This window comes from Cavia porcellus, unplaced genomic scaffold (genome assembly GCF_034190915.1).
Source record: "Cavia porcellus strain 051 isolate PalLab524CR breed Dunkin Hartley unplaced genomic scaffold, mCavPor4.1 scaffold_28, whole genome shotgun sequence".
Lineage (NCBI taxonomy): Eukaryota > Metazoa > Chordata > Mammalia > Rodentia > Caviidae > Cavia > Cavia porcellus.
In genome coordinates this window covers 25,032,957-25,055,408 of record NW_026947511.1, presented here as the reverse complement: position 1 = coordinate 25,055,408, position 22,452 = coordinate 25,032,957, and the positions used below count along the sequence as shown (strand labels likewise).

Genomic DNA, 22,452 nt, shown 5'->3' with positions numbered 1-22,452 from the left:
AAACTTCATGCATCTATATAGTTCAGGTTTTCCTATACACTTTATTGTACTACAAAGCCAAGTTTATATTGTTACACTGAAAGAAGAGAGAGAAAATATCCTGTTAAAATATTAATTGTACGTAAGTATACAGTAACAGATACTATGCTAGTGAATATAAAAACTTTTACCAATGCAGAATTTGAATACATGTTTCTAGGAGTATACAATAATTTGAATTATTCCTTCATTCCATATTCTTTATTCTTCATTCTTTAACATCCTAAAAAACTATGATAGTTTTAATGAAAGCCTCATGAAAATAATGCTATTATAATTTACTTTAAAATCTATAATATTCTAATGTTTCAGCAATAAATACAATATATATATATATATATATATATATATATATATATATATATATATATACTTTAGAATGCATTACCAGGCTAAAGAAAGAAAATTAAGGATCAAATCTGTGGAAGTCATAAAATAAATTTTGAGAATTTTTCCTAGCAATTAATGAAATTCCTAAAAATAATCTCAGTGTAATTAGACTTATTATAACTATATATAATTTTATTTATATAATATAATATATAGTTATAATATGAAAATGGACTATTTCCTTTTTGACATAAATTTCAGTACTATACTAAGTTATTGTAAGTAAAATAAAAGTTGAAATGCAAGTGCTTACTTGAGCAAGTGGGGCATATCCTTTGGGATAAGTAGCTCTTTTATGAATTGGCAGTTGTTTCCACTAAAAATTGATAGATCATAAATATTCCTTTGTGCATACTAATATCTTTTGAGTCTTCTTGATATCAACAAATGACAAGAAAATTAAACACTGGAGAAACCAACATGGAAATCTAATCTCATTTATGTCTCTTTGTTGGATTGAGTTGTGCCCATATATCGTATAACATAAATAGTACAGTCACTACGACAATCTGCGAGACTTGCAATCTAAACTCCTAAAATACTACATTGCTGAGTTCTACATAGTACATCAGCCTAACTGGAAGGTTACCTCAATAGATGTGTCCCACTCATTTACTGGTTTTTATTTTTGTGTGCCCTTAGACATTTCTAAACTTTGTAAGTTACTTAGTCTTTGAAATCAGGTCAGAATGCCCTTTTAATATTCTAAAGCTGTATCTCTAAGATGTTTTGATCACCAAAATTCTAGGGAAAGACTAGCTCAATATTTTTATTCAAGTTAGGAAACAAATGCTGTAAAGTATTGTACATATATCAAATTTCCATGAATTGTATGACAAAATGGGATAAATAATAAGATAAGTATATATGTAATTAAGAGATTTTAGCATTGTGCTTGCTAAATTGCTTCATATATTATGGAACAATAGTAAAGGCGTATTATCATGTACAATACTATATATAAATAAATCATATTTAATTTATTATATATGGTAAAGGAACTGAGAGGAGTGTGTTTCTCTGTAAGAAAGACTTTGTTATAAAATTTATATCCATCAAATCAGGGATTGGCAAACATTCCGGTATATATTTTAAGCTCTTACATGTTATAGGTCATGATTGCTCAACGCTGTTCTAACAGAAAGGGAGTTATAAAACAAAATCAAATGAGAGTAGCTTTGTCCCCATAAAGTTTTATATATATATATGCAGGTGATGGTTTTAACTTGGCTCCAAACGCATATATCATTTCCTGCTTCAGTTAAGTGAAAAAAGATACTGACTATGCGTATGGTTACTGTGACCAATTTTACAACAGTGGACAATATATTAAAAAAGATTATTAATCTGGCAAATTTTGATATTATTTTGCTTTTATTACATAAAATCAATGCATTCTAGCACCTGTATCTATGCAAGTCATTCAGCATCATTTTAACTCTAAAATTGTAAATTTTATTATGTAAGAAATTCATACAGTATGACATAAGCTGTCCCACTTGGCATCCCTTAACCAAGTTTGGCTCTTCAATTTATAACATAATTACTGTTTAGTGCAATTAAAATTAAAATACTTTGTTGTTTTAAACAGATACTTGTGTCTATAAAGACCACGCCGGGTATTTCTGAAGTGTTAATGAACTTGAATCAAAACATATTCACAATCATTAACAATATACAAAGAGGAAATCATTCTCAAAAAGTGATAGAAATGATATGCCAGAAAAAAATAAACTAGAAACTTTCTATATGATAATTATTACACCAAAGAGTTTAAAATTTCCATTTTTCACAATTACCATAGAATTTTCCTGGAGATTTCTGCAATGTTCCTATAGACTCAAAATACAATTACAGTTTAGATATAGATACTATTCATACAGCCACTCATTCAAATTGCTGAAAACTATCAGATTGTTTCTTGCAAATTTTTACTACTTGGAACATAATAAATATAAGTATTTGCAACAAAATTTTAAAGATTTAACCTTGTATGTACAAAATGTTTTCCTAGAGGCCATTCTCTGAATATGTAACAAAAGTGTTTGTTACCTTTCATCTGTCCATTCATGCCCCATCTATGGCAATATAAACTTATTTTTATTCATATCAATCAGAACCTAAAGAAATTTGGATCATGAAACATCTTGGTTTATGAAGACTTTTCAACTTCCTTCACAAATTCTAAAGCTAAAATATTTTAGAAATTTCATGATGTTAAGTTTTCAAATAAAATATATTGAGCATATTTTAGTTTTTTAATTTTGTCAAGGAAAACAGCTCTAAATTGATTATCCATAGTTTGCAACATCTAATCAGAATTTTGACAATATTTAGATATTGAGTTGCCAAGCTATTAGCAACCAAGAGATATGATTATACATCCAAATTAATAAACACCTGTCACAATAGAATAACAGATGTTCTAGGAATACAGCTAAAACAAAATCTAAGTTTAAAAATATGGTCATATTACTTTACAATGTGGCATCTGAATTACACTTTATGATCTTTATTCCATTAATCTTACTAAAAATTAATGGCTTCAATAGTTTCCTTTAATAGACTTTTTATTTTAAATGACTAAATTTTTTTGAGATCAAAGCCTATTAAAAAACATTTGATATTATCAGTTGAAGACATTAGTGTGTATATGTGTGTATGAAATACATAGACATTTGCTATGTAATTTAGGATCTATTATTTTAAAATTTGTGATGACTCAGATCTAGTATATATAGTTTTAATCAATACTTATATGTGTAACTTGTATAGATCTATAGTTTTAGACAAGGTTATATCTGTTGAATGGTAGTTCTTTTAATACAGTGGTTGATATAATATACTAAACTATGTAACTAGAACTTTCTCTTTCCCTTAGAAGCATGTGTCATTAAAATAATATAGATCTATTGTATATACAGAGGAACACTGATTGGATAAAAGAAGCACTTACAAGTAAGACCAAAAATGGTTCCTACCTGAGGAGCTAATTTGATGTGTAAATATGTATACTTTTTCAGGCCAACTACAAATATGATAAATCTCCTGCTTACATTTATGTGATATTTAGACAAGTATCAATTTAAGAGCATGTCGTCTAATTAACTGTCAGCATACTGAATTATTTTTTCATGAAATTCCAATATCATATGCAAACATTATTCATCTAAAGACATTTGGAGTATCTGAAAATTATTCTATAATATGGTTAGGACGGGCATTACTATATTCATTTTAATGATTATGAGCTTAAAATTATAGAGGAATTCATTGCAGAGACAGTCTACTCAATCCCCAAGACCGTGGCAAGATTTGACAGCATGAATTTTGGCAGGGGCAAAGTGCAGTTGTTAAATGAGTAGTAGACAAATCCAAGCACAAGTTTCAGATAAGCTACTGACAGACAATACAAGTGGTACACAAATTGGAATACAGGCTGAAAATTATCTGGAGGAAGATAAAATGTGTTTATAGAGAAAGGGAATGTAATTACACACACTTTCAGATGATGAAAAAGTAATGATAGTAAAGCTTTCAAAACTGACTATAACACCTAAATATAAATGTATTTCCACTAATTCCTGAATTTTCATGGTTAAATGGTGAAATACATTTATGTGTAAAAGTTTATATTTCATCTTGCTATAAATTTTGTTCGTAGTGAATGTGGAAGTGCAAAGTTAAGGTATATTTTCCACTGTCTTTTGTTCCTTATCCCACCTCTCCTTTTCCATAAAGCCACAGGTCTTCTACAGCCTATTCTTCATGGCAGTTCTGACACTTTAGAAACTTGGCTTTAAGTCTGCAAAGACAACTTTAAAATGTCTATGTTTATTACGTGCTGCCTGTCACTATAATTATTTGAGAAGGGCTATGTTCTTCCAAAATTTTATGTCATCTTCTCTTTTTGATGGAACTGAATTTTAATAATAATACTGTACATCATTTAGTTCTCTTGATCTGTCCAAATATTGACAAGAGTATTTGGTGTTTTTCCGTGTATTTATTCTCTTGTCTTATTTGTATCTAATATAGCAATCTCTTAATTAACACTATAATAGAAATATGTTTTCATTTTCTTTATTATTTCCTCTTTATTTATATTTAATTTTTAATTATCCACTTGTTCCTGATATTCTGAAATGTATTTTCAGAAATCATAATGCTTAATGTCTGCATCCTACCCTTCACTCTTGTAATGAGTGTACTCTGTGTTGTTCAAGAGAATAGATTAAGACTAGTGTTAGGCATTCCAAATATTTTTGTTTAGCTTAATGCAATAGCTCACAAAGTTTTCTCTCCAATAAAAATTCGCCAATGGAGTTTTGTGCCCCTACTATGGATATATGCAATTACAAATTAGATAGCTATCAGTGATAGAGTTTTAGAAATTGCTTCTGTGGTCAAGTTAACCTCGTCTGATTGTCCATCAAGTTCCTGTTCGACTCTCTTTCTATAATTGTATATTTAAAAATCATTTGTGATTATAGATTATCATAATCTAGATCCACTTTTTTGTTTTTTCATTTAGTTATCTCACTTTACTCAGTTTTATCCTTCAGGTTGTTTACTGTGATTAAAGGAAAAAATTAGCTCCTCATAAACTTTCTGTGGGTTAAATTTTTACAACTCCAACTAGACTTTAAAATGTAAAAACTGTGTATGCTAGATTGAATTGAATTATCATTATAATTATCAATAATATTATTATTATTTGTATATACCTTCTCCTGTCATTCAAGACTTGATGCAGGCCTTATTTTTTTCTTCAACTACAATAATTTTTGCTTTGACAAGTATTTTTATATTGCCCAGTGTCATTTTTATCTTACTACCTTTACATTTGGAAAATCTATTACACAATTAACTTTGGAAAATTTCTTGTTTACAGTGATATTTTTTTCAGTCCTGATGATCAGACAGGGGACCTCACACTAAATGTGCTCTCTGAGGAGTTAACTCCTCAGTCATGTTTATCTGTTTTTATTATTTTATTTTAAAAACAAAAAAAGAATTCAAAATCATGATCTGAATGGTTACTTTGAAGATAACAATATTCAATGTATTAACTGATTTTAATTTCCTATATTTTGTTTTGAAATTTCGTTTTTATTATTTTTAATTTTACTCTGTTCCCCATAAGATTTTGAAGTTTATACATGAAAATATCTACAGAAAGTCCTCATTTACAATAAAAATGCATAGCAGCTAAATGTAATGAAAACATTAATGAATACATGGATGCTCAAGTGGGAAATTTTTCTTGCTTTGCGCACACAAAGTTTAACATACAATAGAGATGACATTATTTGTCTTTCCACTGGGATACTGTTTCCATGTTATCATTGCATGTTGCAGAGAGCAGAGGTCATTCCTTATTCTTGTTTCCATCATATTTTCCAGCAACATGCCATAATCACGTAAAGGTTAATCAATATAATTTTTAAGATGTAAGTAAATGTATTCTCTTAATGGAAGTGAAGTAACTTTTCTTAGTAGTAGATCATTTCATGATTAAAAACAGGAAAAAAAAGACTATGTTTCTGTCGTTGTTGCTATTAGTTTTATAGTTTTGATCCAAAGGAGGTTAAAGGAACAAAAATTTTATACCTTGGAATAATATAAGCAAAGGGTGATAATCAGAAATATCAGGTTTGATTTGACCCCTGATCTGTGAATTTATAAATATAATGATTCCAGTAATTTATAAAAGCCTCAGGATTTTCTTTTGTAATTAAGGCATAATAATTTCTTTTATTCCATGTTTACTATGTATATTAAAATCAAATAATCTATTGGAAAATATTTTTAAGTTTGTAAAATTAATAGAATGAAAACCTCATCATCATGAGAAACATTAAAGCTTCTCTGAAACCAAAGATCCTCAATCTTAATAAATGTCTTCATTTGAAGTAGGGTGAGAATACACAGACAAAGAAGTAGAGAAGACAGAGAAGCAAATAATAAAAAAAATAGGAAGAGAGAGGAATGGAGAGGAAGGGAAAAAGAAGACAAAAAATGTTAGAAATGATTTCAAGGAAAAAATGTGGCCTAGAGGGAAAAAGATAGTGAATCAGCAAGAGAGAAAATATTATTTGATGAGGATTTGAGAGCGCCCCCCTCAGGTAGGGCTGAGTTGTCTAAAGTGAATTTTCTTCTATTTCAACACAGCAAACTAAGGAAAGTCAAGGATGAGACAGGATTATGTGTCAGCACAGCAGAGCACTGAAAGCCAAAATGATGTATCTAGTGGAAATGATCGAGTCCAAAGGACAGGATGATATGCATTTATGCATCATTAAAAATACAGACGACATCAATAATTTGCATCTTCACTGAGACTCTTTTACATGAAATGTGATTTCTAAGTAAAACTCTCTTAGGTATTAGGAGGATGCCTTCTGTAGTGTGCGGTGACCATAGAAAATCATAAGGCCTTCGACTCGGCTGCTCCTTCTCCTTGTGTTCAGTGAGACACACGAGTGAAAGCTCTGTGCTTCTACCAGCCTGGCCTCGCACACTTTCCCAACAGAAAGTTTTCTTACACACTGCATCATAAGGTGAAACTTTATAAGGAAAATTGAATCATTAATCTCATTTTGATGATCCTTGGGAGCCATGTAAATGTATGGAAAACTGGCTGCTAAAAGAGGCCTCAGCTTCATTCTCAGAAGACCAAGAAAAAAGTGTAATTTGGGTTTATTTTTCATGTTTATAGAAATAATGGCTTTGTTGAATAATAAGTTGTCCCTTTATTTCTTGCTCTTTTCACTATCATTTGTATTACTACTATTTGTATTTGTAAAGATGCTTTGTGGCTTTTAGTTTGAATTTCCCCTTTGAACTTTAGTTCTTTTTTGATCTAAAATCACTTAAAATAAATCCTTCATCTTTATTATAGCTTCTGTGCTCCAAGGAATAAACTACATTACAGTTCTGGTACTCATACTATGTTTATTTCTCTAATAGCCATAATATAAAATGAGAAGCAATAAAAACATATTGTAATGATCATTTATACAGCTATTTTAAACTAATTTAAAAAGCTGAGAGGCTACATTATTGATAACTATGACATATTAAAAGCATAAGCATATATACATTTTTAGAATAAAAAGCATCAACATTTTTGCTTATTGTTTACTTTTATTCATGCAAAGATGATTATCTATTGTAAATCTGACCTTTATTATGAAGCATTGCAGGAAAGATGATTTTTTTCCTTATTTCTACTTTCTTTCCTGCATACTAATTATTGTTTGCTTGGTAACACTTAACATAACCAACCATATAAAATAAAACACAACCATAAGTTTATTTTCAGTTTGAGTGAAAAGAATCAATTTATTGGTTTCTTGAAATATATATTTTAGGAAAAACTTTGATGTTTAAATGCAAAATTGAGCCCTCTTCTAGTTTCTTTGTCTTCAGATGTTCTGGGAAACAAATCAGGCATGAATAATCAGGCCCAATAAGTTTAGAAACTTGTTCAAGAGCTGAGACATGCATAAGCATGATTAGATACAGAAAGGAGTAACAATCTCAAGAGGTGTACAGGTAGAACAACAGGGATTTTCAGAGGAAATAAAGTACTTTTTTCTGCTTTAGGCAACAAAAAATCTTTTGGAAAATATAACATTTGAGCTAGGATTTTGAACACTAATTTCTATAATGAAGTTTCACATATTCTTTTGGAGAGTGAAAAGGAAATATAAAAGACTTATTTGTTGTCTAAAACATAAGAATCATATCTTTATTGAAATGTAATATATGATTGACATTGACACTCTTAGTAGATACTCCAGACAAGAGAGTTCTACAGTTTGTAATTATTAATTGCATCTTCACTTTTTACACAGGATTTAATGGTATGTAAAGTAGCATGCATGTGGTCAACTGAATTTATGAATTGTAGTGTTTCATTTGACTAAACTAGCTCTCCTTAAATGAGACCTACTCTGATATTCTTAAAAGAGAAAACGTATTGAAGATAATTAAAAGGTAATTCCCAGCAAAGAGTAAGAAAATGTCAAAATTGACAACTTTCTTATTCCTCAGAAAATATATTGACCAGTCACAAAATGAAATCTATAATAATCTAATCAAAACTGACAAGAATTAAGTCAATAAAATTAACTGTTGAGAAGACTGCTTGGAATCAGTATTGAAATTCTCTAATAGTCATTTCAAGTATCTGAAGGGAATTTGATTTCGTGAGTTTATTTATAATAATAGCATCATTAGTAAGATATCTTAGATTTCATCTTTACTCCATCACTTAAAATGTATATTTTTATATATGCTTTATGATCTACACACCTTAACACAACGGTGCATACGTAACTTATATAAACATACATATATAAAGAATAATTGTAAAGTATATGTCACTTAATCTGTCCTGGGCAGAGGACACTAAACAAAGGACCTAAAGTAACCTATTGGCTATAAAGTGAATATTTTGCTATTTAAAGTGCCAGAAGTTCCATGTGAAGAGCAGATGTTCTTGTGTTGCCAGCTCCTAGCTTAAACAGCCTTCTTAGAGCTGATTCCATAGAACTGTCACAGCTGTAAAGATTTCTGAGAAAATATAATTTTTGCCCAGTGGGGTAATAGTATAATTAAGTAACCGAGTGTAAGCCACTTAAATGAACTCTGTAAGTTTCCTTCTGAGACAGGTTAATAACTTATATTTCATTCAAAGTAAGTTTCCTATCATATGCAATTGGTTTTTTCGTTCCTTATTCTTTTTTCCTAAATAACCCCACTTAATTGGAAACCCAAAGTCTGAAATTTCAATTAATATTTTTAAAAAATTAGCATTTGGGGAGAGTTATAGATATTAGAGAAAGGCAGTCACGTTAACCAGTATATTCATCCTCCATAATTAAAGTTTTTGAAAAAGCAAAATATTTGGGATTTATTTTCAAAAGAGAGCCATGCATGAAAGAGACCCTGTGAGCAAAGGGTGGTGATGTCTGGATGTCTGGTACTCAGTATGTCTTTTATCCTGTGACCCATTGACACACTGCAGGGGCGCCATGACAGCGTCCACAATCTTTGAAAAAAGAACAAAAATGTCTAGAAATTAAAGGGGGTAAAGGGAAGAAGGAAAGAAAATCTATCCATGCTTATATCCTTTCCTTTTAGCATCATATCAACAAGTGACCCTTCAGGTTGAACCACACAATATAAAATCACATGCAAGTATGTGACAATGTTTTATTCATGGCAAGAAATTTTTAGAACCAAGGTATTGTGAGATAAGAGGAATGAACACACAGATGGGAAAATGTTAAATAATTATTTTAAAATTCCCTTAACTTTTTAAATTGAGGAAACATTAAGCACTTTGTCTCATACTGAATTAGACAAACGATAAGATAATAAATCTGACAAGAGGAAAAAGTAAAATAATGCTAATGGTGTATGTCTGAACTACAGCTTATTTTTTCAGATTTTTAAAATAATAGCATTTTAAAATTTGACTTTAGATCAGTTTACAATGTTAATAATTCAGTGAAGACTGTAAAACAAGAACACAAAAATATTCACACATAAGCATAAAATCTAACTGAACAGAGCAATATGTACCAAATCATACTTTATCTGAACAGGCCTCCTGAAAATGTAAACTTTTGGGGGGCGGGGTCGGGGGCAAGTCACGTGGCTTGGTTGCCTATGTGCTGCTGGGCCACTGGAAGAAAAAAAAAAAAATAAGCTTTTCAGTGTGTCCTAAAATTTGATACATTATAGTACTACTTGACTATGTTAGGCGAGGGAGGTGACACAGAAGACCAACTGGCATGTTTTTATCATTGCAAAAACAAGGCCTGAGCCTGGAGGCAAGTTAGGCTCTTAAAGCAGCCGGGTACCCAGAGTGTTAACTGTACAGGTCTTGCTATATAGCAACTTCTGTATATTCCTTCAGCTGTAGCTTAGGAAACCAGTGCACCCTAAATGGATTTAGAATTGCGTAGATGGGATTTGAGAAGGTCAAAGGCTAAGTAATAATGGCTAAATTACATTACTTTTTTAAATTAAAAATGATTATTTTCTGAGCCCATAAGATTTGGGCTGATATTAAAGGAGCAGGAGCAGCCAGTATATCATAATGTTTTAAGAGGAAGCTGGGATAAAATACCAGGCTCTCTAAGAGACGGGGTACGTGATTAATGCTGAGGCTACTGCCAACAGGAAAAAGAGGGACTCCCCCAGTCAGAGAATGTGATTGTAGTTACAGTACACTGGCTTTGATTAATGTGCACGGTCAGAGGAGTAATGCGTGGAAGGCGAGAAAAGCCCTGTTTTCCAATGGTGGTGCTGAGTACAGATTTCCCATTAAGTCCTGAGAAGGTGTGGATGAATAATGACTTATATTCTCTTTTTGTAGGATTTGAGGGAGGACATGGCAGAGTAACTCTGCAGTGTGTGAGAGAAGATACAAATAACTTTCCTTGTCAATTCTCACAGCTCACATTAATTTGGAGAGTCACACAAGGAAGTTCATCCCACCTTCCAGTTTCAATAACCAACTGTATCCTAGAGCATTTTTAATGATTTTAAATATAGCTTAAGTGTCCCTGTAAAGTATGCAATCAGGACAGCTTCTGAATGTCTTATGAAAACATGTTCGGGAGTTTTAAAATCTTGTGAGTCTCAAAGAGAAGAGGAGTATATATAGTAATAAGCAGAAAGTTTTCTCCTTCTCCTCCAGGATGGGGCTTCTGTCTTGTTGCTGCATTCCAAAGTGTAATGTGGTTACAGGGAATGTGTTTTACGTGCAGCCAAGGTGGGACAGTTTTAAGTGCTTTGTAGTTTCAAAGGAGAATAACTCCAGAGACATAAAGTTATCTGCCCAGGAACCTTGATTTCTCCAGGCCTCCACATTTCCCCATGCCACCTCTTTTGATCTGAATCACAAGTAAAGCTGCATACAACTAATAAACCATTAAGAACCAAGGACTGGTGCCTTTCCTGGCAGTTGGAATGATACAGGTCATGTTAAAAATAACTGGCAAATAAAGAAGCAACATCTAGAGTTCTCTCCCCTAGTTTGATACACATTCTTGGAAACCAGTGGCTTATGTATAGTAGGTAATTTTGACTCGTTGATGGAGATTCTAGAGGACTTTAGTAGGTTGAATATGAGACTCTAAGGTGTCTACCTTCTAATTCTCAAGATCTGCAAAACTTTCCTTACAGGAAAAAACAAAAACAAAAACAAAACAAACAAAAAAATGACTTTTCAGGAGAGTGCTTTCATTAAAATTTTGAGATGAAGAGATTGTCCTGAAATTGTCTTAGTGTCCCCGGACCACAGGTGCCTTTATAAGAGTAGAACAGAAAGGAGAAAGTCATCAGTGTGACAGCAAAACTGCAGTTGCAGTGACGGACTTTGAAGATGAAAGGAAGAACCAAATCTGGCACTACAGACAGACACTAGAAGCTGGGAAAACAGGAGAACAGTTCTTTAATCAGAACTTTCAAAACACACCTCACACATTTCTTTAGCTTAGTGAAATTCAGTGTGGATTTTAATCTCCAAAAATGTAGCATACTCAGTTTATATCATTTTAAGCCACTAAATTCATTGTAATTTGTTGCAACATAATACTAATGTTAGAGTAATATAGGTTACATCTAAAAGAACTAAGAAAGACTGGGAGACGGCTAGCAGGAAGAGCAATGTCACTTGTGGGTACAGGGGAAATACTAAGAATTAGGATGCATACAGTGACCAGCTCTAGTCTTCTCTATAGACGTGTACATTCTTGGCCCTGAAACAATAGATGCTGAGTTGAAATGTTTCTTATATGACCATGATTTTTAGATACGATATTTTAAAAATTAATTCTTCAAAAAATGGACTTTCATAGAAATACTCCTACATAGAGATCATAAATTTACAATTACTATTACGGGTTTTGTTGTTGGTTCTAGTAAGTCTGTATTCGTGTCAAGCTCCCCTAACAGGCTACATGTCTCTGTGAAACAAACACCCAGGAAGGGAAAATAATTAAACTATTTGTCTTTGATAAGTTTAATTTCAGACCCAAGTAGAATGGAGGGAGGAAATAAAGAACAAAAAAAAGAAAAGTAAAAGCCACATTGTTGACAAATTCAACCCAAGAAAAATTATGTGTTTTAGAGTCTTTGAGATTAATTCAGAAAGTGGTGCTTTAATAGAACTTCCCAAAGAAGGAAGGCTGGCAACATTTAGTTTCTGTGTGTTCTTTTCAATTTCTGAAACATTTTACTGACTCGGGAGTATCCATTGAATTCTAGGCCTTTAAGATGCACGCTGACAGAAACTCTGAGATGATATTCTGACTATGTAATTTGTTTTTAATTGGCCCAGAAAATCGCAGGGACTTTATGTCACCTTAAACTGACCTATTTTCATATAGTTGGAGAAAATTTAAGGATCTTTGAGTTGCTAAGATATTACTTTCAGGTTTATAAGATAAAGGTAGATTTGGAAACAGAGTGGGCATGTAAGGAAGAAAAAGATGTGATGTGTGCAATTATATGAGTACCCGTATATACATGATTGGTAACTCAAATTTGTAACTTCAGTCAACTGTATGCAACAGTGCTATGAGACCTGCGTGAAAAAAAATCAATTGTAACAGTTCCTAAAACAGTAAATACATTGTCTATAAAATCTGTTGTTTTGTATATTATTTTCCCTACAAAATTACCACAGAAAAATATAAAATCTTTATGGGAAGAACTGAAGAAGTTTGTTTTATAAAAATAAAATGCAAACTGTTTAGCCTATCTTTTGTCATAATTTGTCATAGAAATTTTTTATTCTTACTTTACTTTTGCTTCCTCCTGTATGTGTTTAGTAGTTTTTGTTTGGTTTGTTTAGGTGTTTTGTTTGTTTATTTTCTGATATTTGAAGAATTTAAAATTGTTCTCTAAATTCTATAGTCTGTCTAGGATTTGATATCACATTAATATGTTAAGGGAAAGTTGAGAAAAGAGACTTGAAAAAGAGGAGAAAAAGTGTACAACTCAAATCTTACTAAAAAATTATTTTGTGGATTTGAAAAGGGTATTCTAATTTCCTACACCCACATGCGCATCTAAAAACAATAGAAAGAGTAGCATCAATCATAATAAAAATAACTGCAGCTGCTCTTCCAGACTGATCTTCCCAAATATCTCTGAAATAAGTCCCATCATTGTTTCATAAACAAATACACTGTTTAACAAGAAAGTCTAACATTATCACGTAGAAAGAAAAATACATGTAATTGTTTTTAATAGTAGACCATCTACATTGTGACAGTTCCAAAACAAGCAATAGAATTGGCCTTATGCCCAGACAGTGTATGTCTTATAATCTCACTGTATTGGTGAAGAACTTTGGTTCTTTCCCAAATTTTTTCTCTCAGCTTGTTCACATCCAAAATTGCACAAGCTTATTTTTGCTAAACCATATAGAATTTCCCTGGAAATGTGTGCAGAAGAACTGTGGTGCATTCATATATATATATATTTTTTTAATCTTGGGCCCAATAACAATGTCGAGTGAAATAAATAGACAAACAAGCTTGCGTACCATATAGTTGCATACGTCTCATTTGAGCAGGAGAAAGTATAAATAAAGAAGCACAAGGAAGAATGGACAGAAGGAAACAAAGGGACAGATCACTTGCAAATAGAAAGGGGTCCAAGAACAAGGGCAAGGGGAGAGGGAGATGGGAACATGAAACAAATGCTACTAAGTGGCTGCACGGCTTTCTTCAGGACCATGTGCCCTGCTTCCTCCGGCGTGTACTTGCATCTTGGTTTTCTTCTATTTTACTTGGCCCAAGCTTGCCCTACAGAGACACTTTCTCTCTTACTCGTCACTCTTACTTTTTCAAATAAAGTTTGCCACTGCTTAAAAAGAAATCTATGTGATGTACGAGAACCTAATAACCTCAAAGAGTGTAAACATTCTATGCCATAAACATGAGATAAGGCCAACAAAAACAAAAATAGGGAAAGGTGATTTAGAGGAGGATGAAGGAAGATAAGAGGGAAATGGAAGAGTGTAAGTAAAGAAACAAGCTGTCTTATGTACTTGGAACCACTCTCTAAGATGTCTGTAAACTGCATGTACTGCAAACAGACTAATAGAAAAATACATTTTGTGGCATTCTTTGCAGGTTTATGAGTGTACATGTCTAGAATATGTATAGTATTATTGTGAACCAATTTATATTCTGACTTTTCTGACCTCTACAACCTCCGATGAGATGCTCTAATCTCATTCTATTTTCCTGAGGTTGAGTGCCTGGTTGCAATAGGTCTAGCAAAAGGACATGAATTTTAAGAACTAGAAGGCACCAACAATATCACATACAACTTATCACCCCATGGTCCACTTTGACTGTGATGTGAGAAACAAACAAAATTTAGTGTGTCTGACCACTGAGATATTTTGATGTGGTTATAAAATTTAGACTCCTCTATAGAAACAGAAATGACAATGACATATAGATAAACTTTTGGACAGATGTTATTCTTGATTCACAGAGCAGCATCTTTATTTTAAACTTGACTCTCAAAGGTTCCTCAAGATGCTAATTACTCAAAATATTCATTAGCTGATTTTCCAAGGACTTAATAAAGTCCTCAGATTTTGAGAATGATATTTTACATCCAGAGGGAGAATGTTGCCTAATTATTGTTTCATCTTTGAATATTAGAGGAATAATAAATCCTTCCTTCAATCTTGTACCCCTCTTCATTTCAGTATTTTAAGTTGTTTTCATGATAATTGCATTGTCTTCATGATAATTTTTCTTTTGTATCTAATACAGAAATATAAGTGAAAATGTGAGTAACTTCTTATGGAGGTAAATCACTAACCCTAAGAAATTATACTATCACAGAAATCTGCCACCAAATATAGATATTTTATAAAAGAGTTAAGCAACGTCACTGAGCAATGGGAAAGAGGCACATGCATAATTTATATGTGTATATATTTTATATTATTTTTCTTTCTCAGTAAAAGAATTCCATGGAAAAGACTATCCAAAGTAATACTGTCAGCACATGTAAGGAAAATTAATTGTAATCTAGGTGATATTACCTGGAAAATACTAAAAATCAAATTTTTAAAAATATCATTATTTACAAAAGGAGAAGGGAAACAAAAATGAGCATTTAATGAGCACTTACCACTTACCAAACATTTGATTTTATATTGTTGCTTAACATGTGACAAGCATAACAATCATTAATTTAATGAGGAAAATAAACTTAGATGAGCAAAGTTATTTACCCACATCTGCTTGTTTAGTAAGTGGCAAGCTTAGAATTTATAAATACATGTCCCAAGTCCTTGTTCATTTTATTATACTTTATTGCAGCTCCAAGTTAAAATGCTATAAATAAATAATTATAACTAATGTTATGACTCTCAGAAAATATTTTCCATTTGTTGCATAATAAAACTTACAGTGTAGTTTCTCATCTAGCATGGCATATAGCATGTCTGTGTTTGAGTGTGGAGTTGAAAATATGAGAGGAAAGAAAGGTACTATGGGCACAAAGCAGAAAAAGGCACTACTGTCTCAAGAAGACTTCCAAGATTGGAGGGTACCACAGGCCTATTATACACTTTGCCGTGACTCTGTGAGGCATTGGAGGGTATTTTTTGCTAAGACATTAACCTAGGCAGTATTCTTTGAGACTGCTTGTGTGAGCTAATCACCACTAGTTGACATTCCTCCTGCCCAGCAAACAGCTAATCTCATCTTTACTCTCTGTTATATATAATGCAACTTCCATTAGTGTCTAAAAAGCTTTTTACTATCTTCATTTTTTGGGGGGGGCAGTGTAACATACTTTTCAAAAGCAAAATGTGAGGCCAGAAAACCTAAGGTTAAAGTTATGCCTATATTTATAAGCTGTGTAACTCAGTCAACATATTCTGAAATGCTCTGTTCCTTAATTGCTTCATCTGCAAATGAGGGTGGTTTCACTGATAGAGTTAATGCACTTACAAAGACATTAACATGTAGAGAAAAAGAGTGTGTTCATTTCTAAGGGAGAAAATATGTATTATTATTTTCCATTAATAAAATGAAGGGCTGGGGATTTAGCTCAGCGAGATAAGCTCCTTCCTTGCAAGTGTGCGGTCATGAGTTCGATCCTTGGTACTGATAAAAACGAAAAAAAAAAACAAACAAACAAACAAACAAAAAAAAACATTAATAAATTGATCCATAATGTTATGCAACCAATTTTATATAAACATCATACATATATCACAGTAAAAGAGGGTTAAGTGGAAAGTTTTGATATTGAAATATGGAGTGACATTATCAAATATTTAAGGGTTACCAAATGAGAACAACATAATCAAGTTTACTTTTTACTCGTTTTTATTAGTTACTAGCATAAAATGCCAGATATTTTTTGTGGATGTTTTCTGCGTCTCAAAAGACAAAATAAGTTTATGAAATTGCTTGGTGTTTTTGTTCATAAACATGACTGTTAACTAAGTTGCTACTGTTCATCTACACTACCTTTTTATTTCCCATGCTTAAATAAAAGAGGCAGAAAAGAAAGAGAAAAAAGGAAAGAATGAAAAAAGAAAAGGAGGAGGGAAGGAGAAGGCTGAATGCCAGAAATGGAATGAGTTGAGTGGGGCGGTGTTCGTAAAAGTGGGACGGTGTTAAGCCAGTACATGGAGTTTTAGGAAATCCCTTTCATTCACTTAAATAAAATTTCTATCTCCACTCCATCACTGAGTCATTACAGCCTTTCCTATTATGTTTTCTAAATTGTAAATTTAACTTTATTTTTTATTTCTAATTGATGGATAACATCATTTACATTTAGGGGTACACATGGGGTTTTTATATTTTTGAAATTCCTAAATAAACATGTATTTCTGCACACAGTTGTCACTGGGCCTGTTCAACACTTTAGAGCTCCATCTGCCTTCCTTTTTTGGACATGGGTAGATTATTATTGTAATCATTGTTCATTAAAAAAATTAGCCTCTGATTTTCTTAAAATATTTCAATCTGTACTCCTCCCCCTTCTGGGTATCTTGCTCTGTGGGATCGAACTCAGTGATTTAAAAGAAACAATTTGCTGACAAGAAATCCCCGGAAACCATTATGAAAATGAAGGTGGCAAACCTTTGGATGTATTTCCCAATTTAAAAAGCCTTCATTATGTAGTACATTTCAGGCTGATAATGTTAAAAATTTATCATTGTTTCAGTAGTTGTAGCTTCCTCTGAAAGCTTGGCATGCTATGGAATCATTTGTAAAGTGTCTATTTTGTTTGTCACTCGGTAGGAAACTTGCCAGAATATACATTTAATTAAGAATGTGGAGAGGGAATAATTGTGGTCGGTCATGGTATATTAGAATCACTTTTAAGTTCTAAACCTCATTGCTACTTTTAAAATCGTGGTTCTCTAACAAAGTCTGTGTTTAAAACTAGAGGTAATTTCCCTTTTATCAGCCCAGGGTTTTTATGCAGAGGAATATATTATTTTGAGAAGAAAGTTATATTAGTTGGATCCCTTAGATATAACTCTTTGTCTATTGTTTCAGTTACCAAGAGTCTTAGCTGCTCTCCTTAGAAACAACCTTTTTCCATTGTTTAAGACCTTGAAAATTGATGCATTGCCTTTTGGGAGCTTAGACAGCTTTATTTAAGTTTAACTTTCTCTGGAGACACATAGAAATAATAAAACGTGATGCCTTTCTTGAACACAATCATGTACATAACTTCTAGTCTTTCCTGATGTGTAAAGTAAATTTGATAATAGCAATATAAATAGTGATGATTAATGTTGATTTTATTTAAAAATTACAAAGCAACTTATGTCAGCAAATTCAGAGAAGTGTGATGATAAACGTTTTTAAGGCTTTTTTTTTTTTTTTTTTTTTTTTTTACTGTGTTGAACAAACTGCTCCATGTGTGCAGGGAAACTTACATATAATAATTTTGAAAAGTCACAGAAAAAGGACAAGAATAACGGAACTGAACAGGGTGTTCTGGGTACACATTGTATAAAGATTTTTGGTGTTCAGATTTCCAGGCATAGAATATTCTGATAATTAATTTTTGTGAACTGTCTCTGTCCTTCATCATTACACAGTGTGCTTCTTCTTATTAAAAACAATATTCCCCTAAGAACAAATCTCTCAGACTTAACATTAAGACAGCTATCCTCAGGGACAATCTAAGGTATAGAACAGACATAGACAAAGACTGCTTTCACTCCCTTTCTCTTCTAAATCCTGTATATTTTGTTCTCTCAAGGAAAAAACAAAAAGCTTTTTGTATGTGACTAGCTTATTCTCTTCTGTTTTCTTTATTATTGTTTCCCTCCCTTGAAACAATTAAAAATTGCTTTTTTGAACTGTTTAAGGACTCTCATTTTATGTTATGAAAAAATTCAGAAATTAAAACTCTCGAAGTCAATGTTAACACTCTGCAGGGGGTTAGGAAATAAGCACAAGAATAGTTTAAATGGATGAAAAACTACATTAATTCAGGTAATTATTTGTCTATTTTTCCAGGACAAAGATGACAGAAAAATGTTTCCCCATCATACCCCAATCTAGTTGTACACAAGTCCTTTCTTTAAAGATTAGCAATCTAAATAAAAAGATATACATATGGAGACACGTGGATATTTTTGCACAGAAATGTACCCAAGTCAGTATCTAGTTCCTTCTGAAGAAATGCTGCTTTTGCACCAACACAGTTGATCACTAAAAACACAAATGCAAAGTTGCTCCAAACATGCAAAAGTTGAGTTCTATCTACTTCCTTCTGCCTATCCTGAAAAATCTTAAAAGCATTCCATGGCATTGTGAACTGAAGTTTAATAAAGTAACAACAATTTGCATTTCTGAATGCTTACTTTGCTTAATCCAAGTTGGGAGAACTTTGAAGAAACAGATTCATGCAGTTCTCAGAATGTCTGTAAGTGGTACATGCTATTAATACCATTGAAGAGAAACAGAGAGGCAACTTATCGTTCTTGATTTAGATATAATAATAGGAGATGGTCCCTCTCGGGAAATAGTACAAGATAATGTGATTCCAGATTCATATTCACTTACGGTGATATATTGCATTTTCATTTTATTCTAGGAAGAATAAATTGCTTAGGAGTAAAAAAATATATATAGTATTAGGAAAAGTAGAGAAGGAAAAATAAGCCATTAAAGGAAGATGGCCTGAATGATATTTTTTTTTAACATTGCCAATTCTGAGGGAGACTTCTGGGGTTAGAATTCTAATTTTTATATCTGTAGGTCAGTTCCTCCATGTCATGATCAAATCAGGACACTCCACAGATAGAATTGACAGGTGGGCAAAACAGTATCGCAAATAGATGAGAAAATGTTACAAATGCATCCAGGTAAACACTTTGCATCCCACCTAGAGTGTGTTATTGACCAACTGAAACTTTGCACATGATTTGATAACTGTGTAGTAGTTGATTTTATAGCATATATTTCTTCAGAATAAGGATGGATTACTGAGTTGAGCAGAGAGTACAGTTTTTAGTATTTCTGATGAATTTTCTTCAATTCTAACTTTGTTTTTGTCTGCAACAAAATTTTTGAGTTTAGAAATTTGATAAGGATTTTCTTTTTAAATAGTGTGATAAGAAGTGTATTTATTTAGATAAGGCTTGAGTTATCCTCTTCTTGCATCAGAAATGACCATCATGGGGCTATTTGGGAAAGTAATGTAATACATGCTATAAAATAAAGTTCCCAGATTTCATATCGCTCAGATTTAGGCTTTCCCATATTTGTTTTAATTGTGCAGATGAGGTAATACAATATAATGCAGTTAACTGAAAAACTGAGTAAAAAATAGAAAATTTTAAAATAGTCATTCTGATAAAAGTATACATTTGAATGTGTATAATATCTAAAGAATTAATTTTTCTTTCTATAATCAAGAAAAAACCTTTGCATTTAGGTATCTGGGTCCACACAGAGTACCTCTGAGCACAAATACAATAAAACCCTGGAAACGAACATCAAATGGAATTCATTGTCCCTGAAGCATTTACTGTCTCTTAATGTAATAGATCTTCATTAATTTTTCAAATTTTTTATTTAAAAACATGGTCTAATTGAGGCCCACTTAAGAAGAAAGTAAATAAAATGACTGGTCAATGTGGCATGCAACTAGATTTATATATGAATATAAAATCTCATGAATAAATATACAGATGGATTTATATTAATTCATAAATTCCCAAGACTGACATGTATTCTTTTATTTTCAGGGGCAAAGGACCACTAAAGCATACCACTGATGTAATCTATGCAGCTAAACTGATATCTGAGTCAGGATCAAGGATGGACGTTCTTGCTCGGCAGATTGCTAACCAGGTGAGTTATTTACAAATGTGCATCATCAAAATCATTGTCGGTTACTCTTTGACATTCCAACATTCATTAGAGAAAAGTTGAACTTTTATCTATCTGATATTTCCTAAGCTATAGTTAGATTTAAGTGTATAACATTATTAATTGCCAGCACTAGATCATTTATTTTAAGGAAACTTAAATTGTTTTAGGGAAAGCATTTTAGATTTATATATACTCAAATTATTTGAAAATCATTTTTTTCAGTAAATCCACTCATTTATTTTAGATGCCTATAAGCAAACAGAATTTTCCCCTTGATAATTCAAATTGCTATTTTCACCTACAAAAATAAAAACCTTCAACTTCAACATTTTATTAATTTAGCTTTTGCTGCATCAACAATATACTTAGGCATACTATGTAAAATTAAAGGACAAATAGCAATTAATGAAATCCTAATGTGAAGCCTAAAATTCAGGAAGCATATAATTCTTATAGAGATTGGTGTTTCTAAACATCTATTGCTTTTCATTACTTTTCATATAGTTCTATTTAATTTTCTAGTTATGAGCTTAATTGCTCGAGTTACCTTATGCTTTAATTGAAAAACTGATCATTTTGTTACTTAATGAATCAAGATATTCAATTGATATTTCATGTTGGAGTACAATATTGCTTTGCAGCCTTTATATTGTGTTTAACTTGGTAATATATGTCAATTTTCCTTTAGAAAACAAAACACTTTTCTTTTTAACTTTGCAAATATTCCACATTGGTTCTTGCTTATGTACTTAGAGGAAAATCTTATTTGGATGCTTTGTATTAATAATTACTATTATTCACTCAGTACTCTGATGGTACATGAAGAAATTTCACCAGTTTGTAAATATAACAAGGGAGAAACAAGGGCTAATGATAGCACAGAAAGGTATTTTAAAAATTGCTTGAATATGCATTTTGTTTTCACATTTTATAAATTATTAAAAAAAATCTATAAATCCTTTTTAAGAAGAGATTAAGCATCCCTAAACTGAAAATACAAAATCAGACATTCACTCAAAATTTTTTGATTATGGTTATATTGGATTTCAGATTTTCAGAATCAGAATGGTTAGTCAATAAACTATACAGATCAATAAGCAGCAAAGAAAGAGCCTTTCTGAGAGAAACAGCTCAGAAGTTAGAATAAAACATCCTGGAGAAGGCCAGACAGAAGGAGATGGATTCTCTTGATCCAGGTAGAAATAAAAGGAGGGGGAAAAAAAAAGAGAGAAAAGAAAAACGTGGACAGAAGGCTGTAGGCAGACGTGCTCTCACCGGAGCCAGTCCCACTGTGTGTGAAACGCTGCCGGAATGTGAAGACTCATGTCACAGCGAAGGTGGGGGTGGCATGCCTGAGGGCCTCGGTGGGAGGATGCAGTCATGGAGGGGAGAGGTGGAGCTGAGATCAGCACTGGCTTGGAGATCTGCACCAGCTTGACTTGCAGTGAGTGCAGGGAACTCAGTCCTCCCATGGGAGTGGATGATTGGCTGGGTAACATTTTGGAGTCAGACAGGATAATCCCAGAACCAGAACTGCAGCAGCTTCAGTCAGCCACTCCTAGCACAGAATAGATTGGATGCTTGGATTTAGTGCCACCCC

General features: G+C 32.2%; 1 protein-coding gene across 7 annotated transcripts in view; it reads left to right on the top strand.

Annotated features, from left to right (window-relative positions):
* The window catches only part of Ctnna3 (catenin alpha 3), a 1,637,747-nt gene that overhangs the window by 1,557,175 nt on the left and 58,120 nt on the right, over window positions 1-22,452 (top strand). For all 7 annotated transcript variants that reach the window (XM_063239556.1, XM_063239557.1, XM_063239560.1 and 4 more), the window contains one exon: window positions 20,726-20,831. In XM_063239556.1, the coding sequence (XP_063095626.1) occupies window positions 20,726-20,831 (106 nt within the window). The remainder of the gene's footprint in view (window positions 1-20,725; window positions 20,832-22,452) is intronic.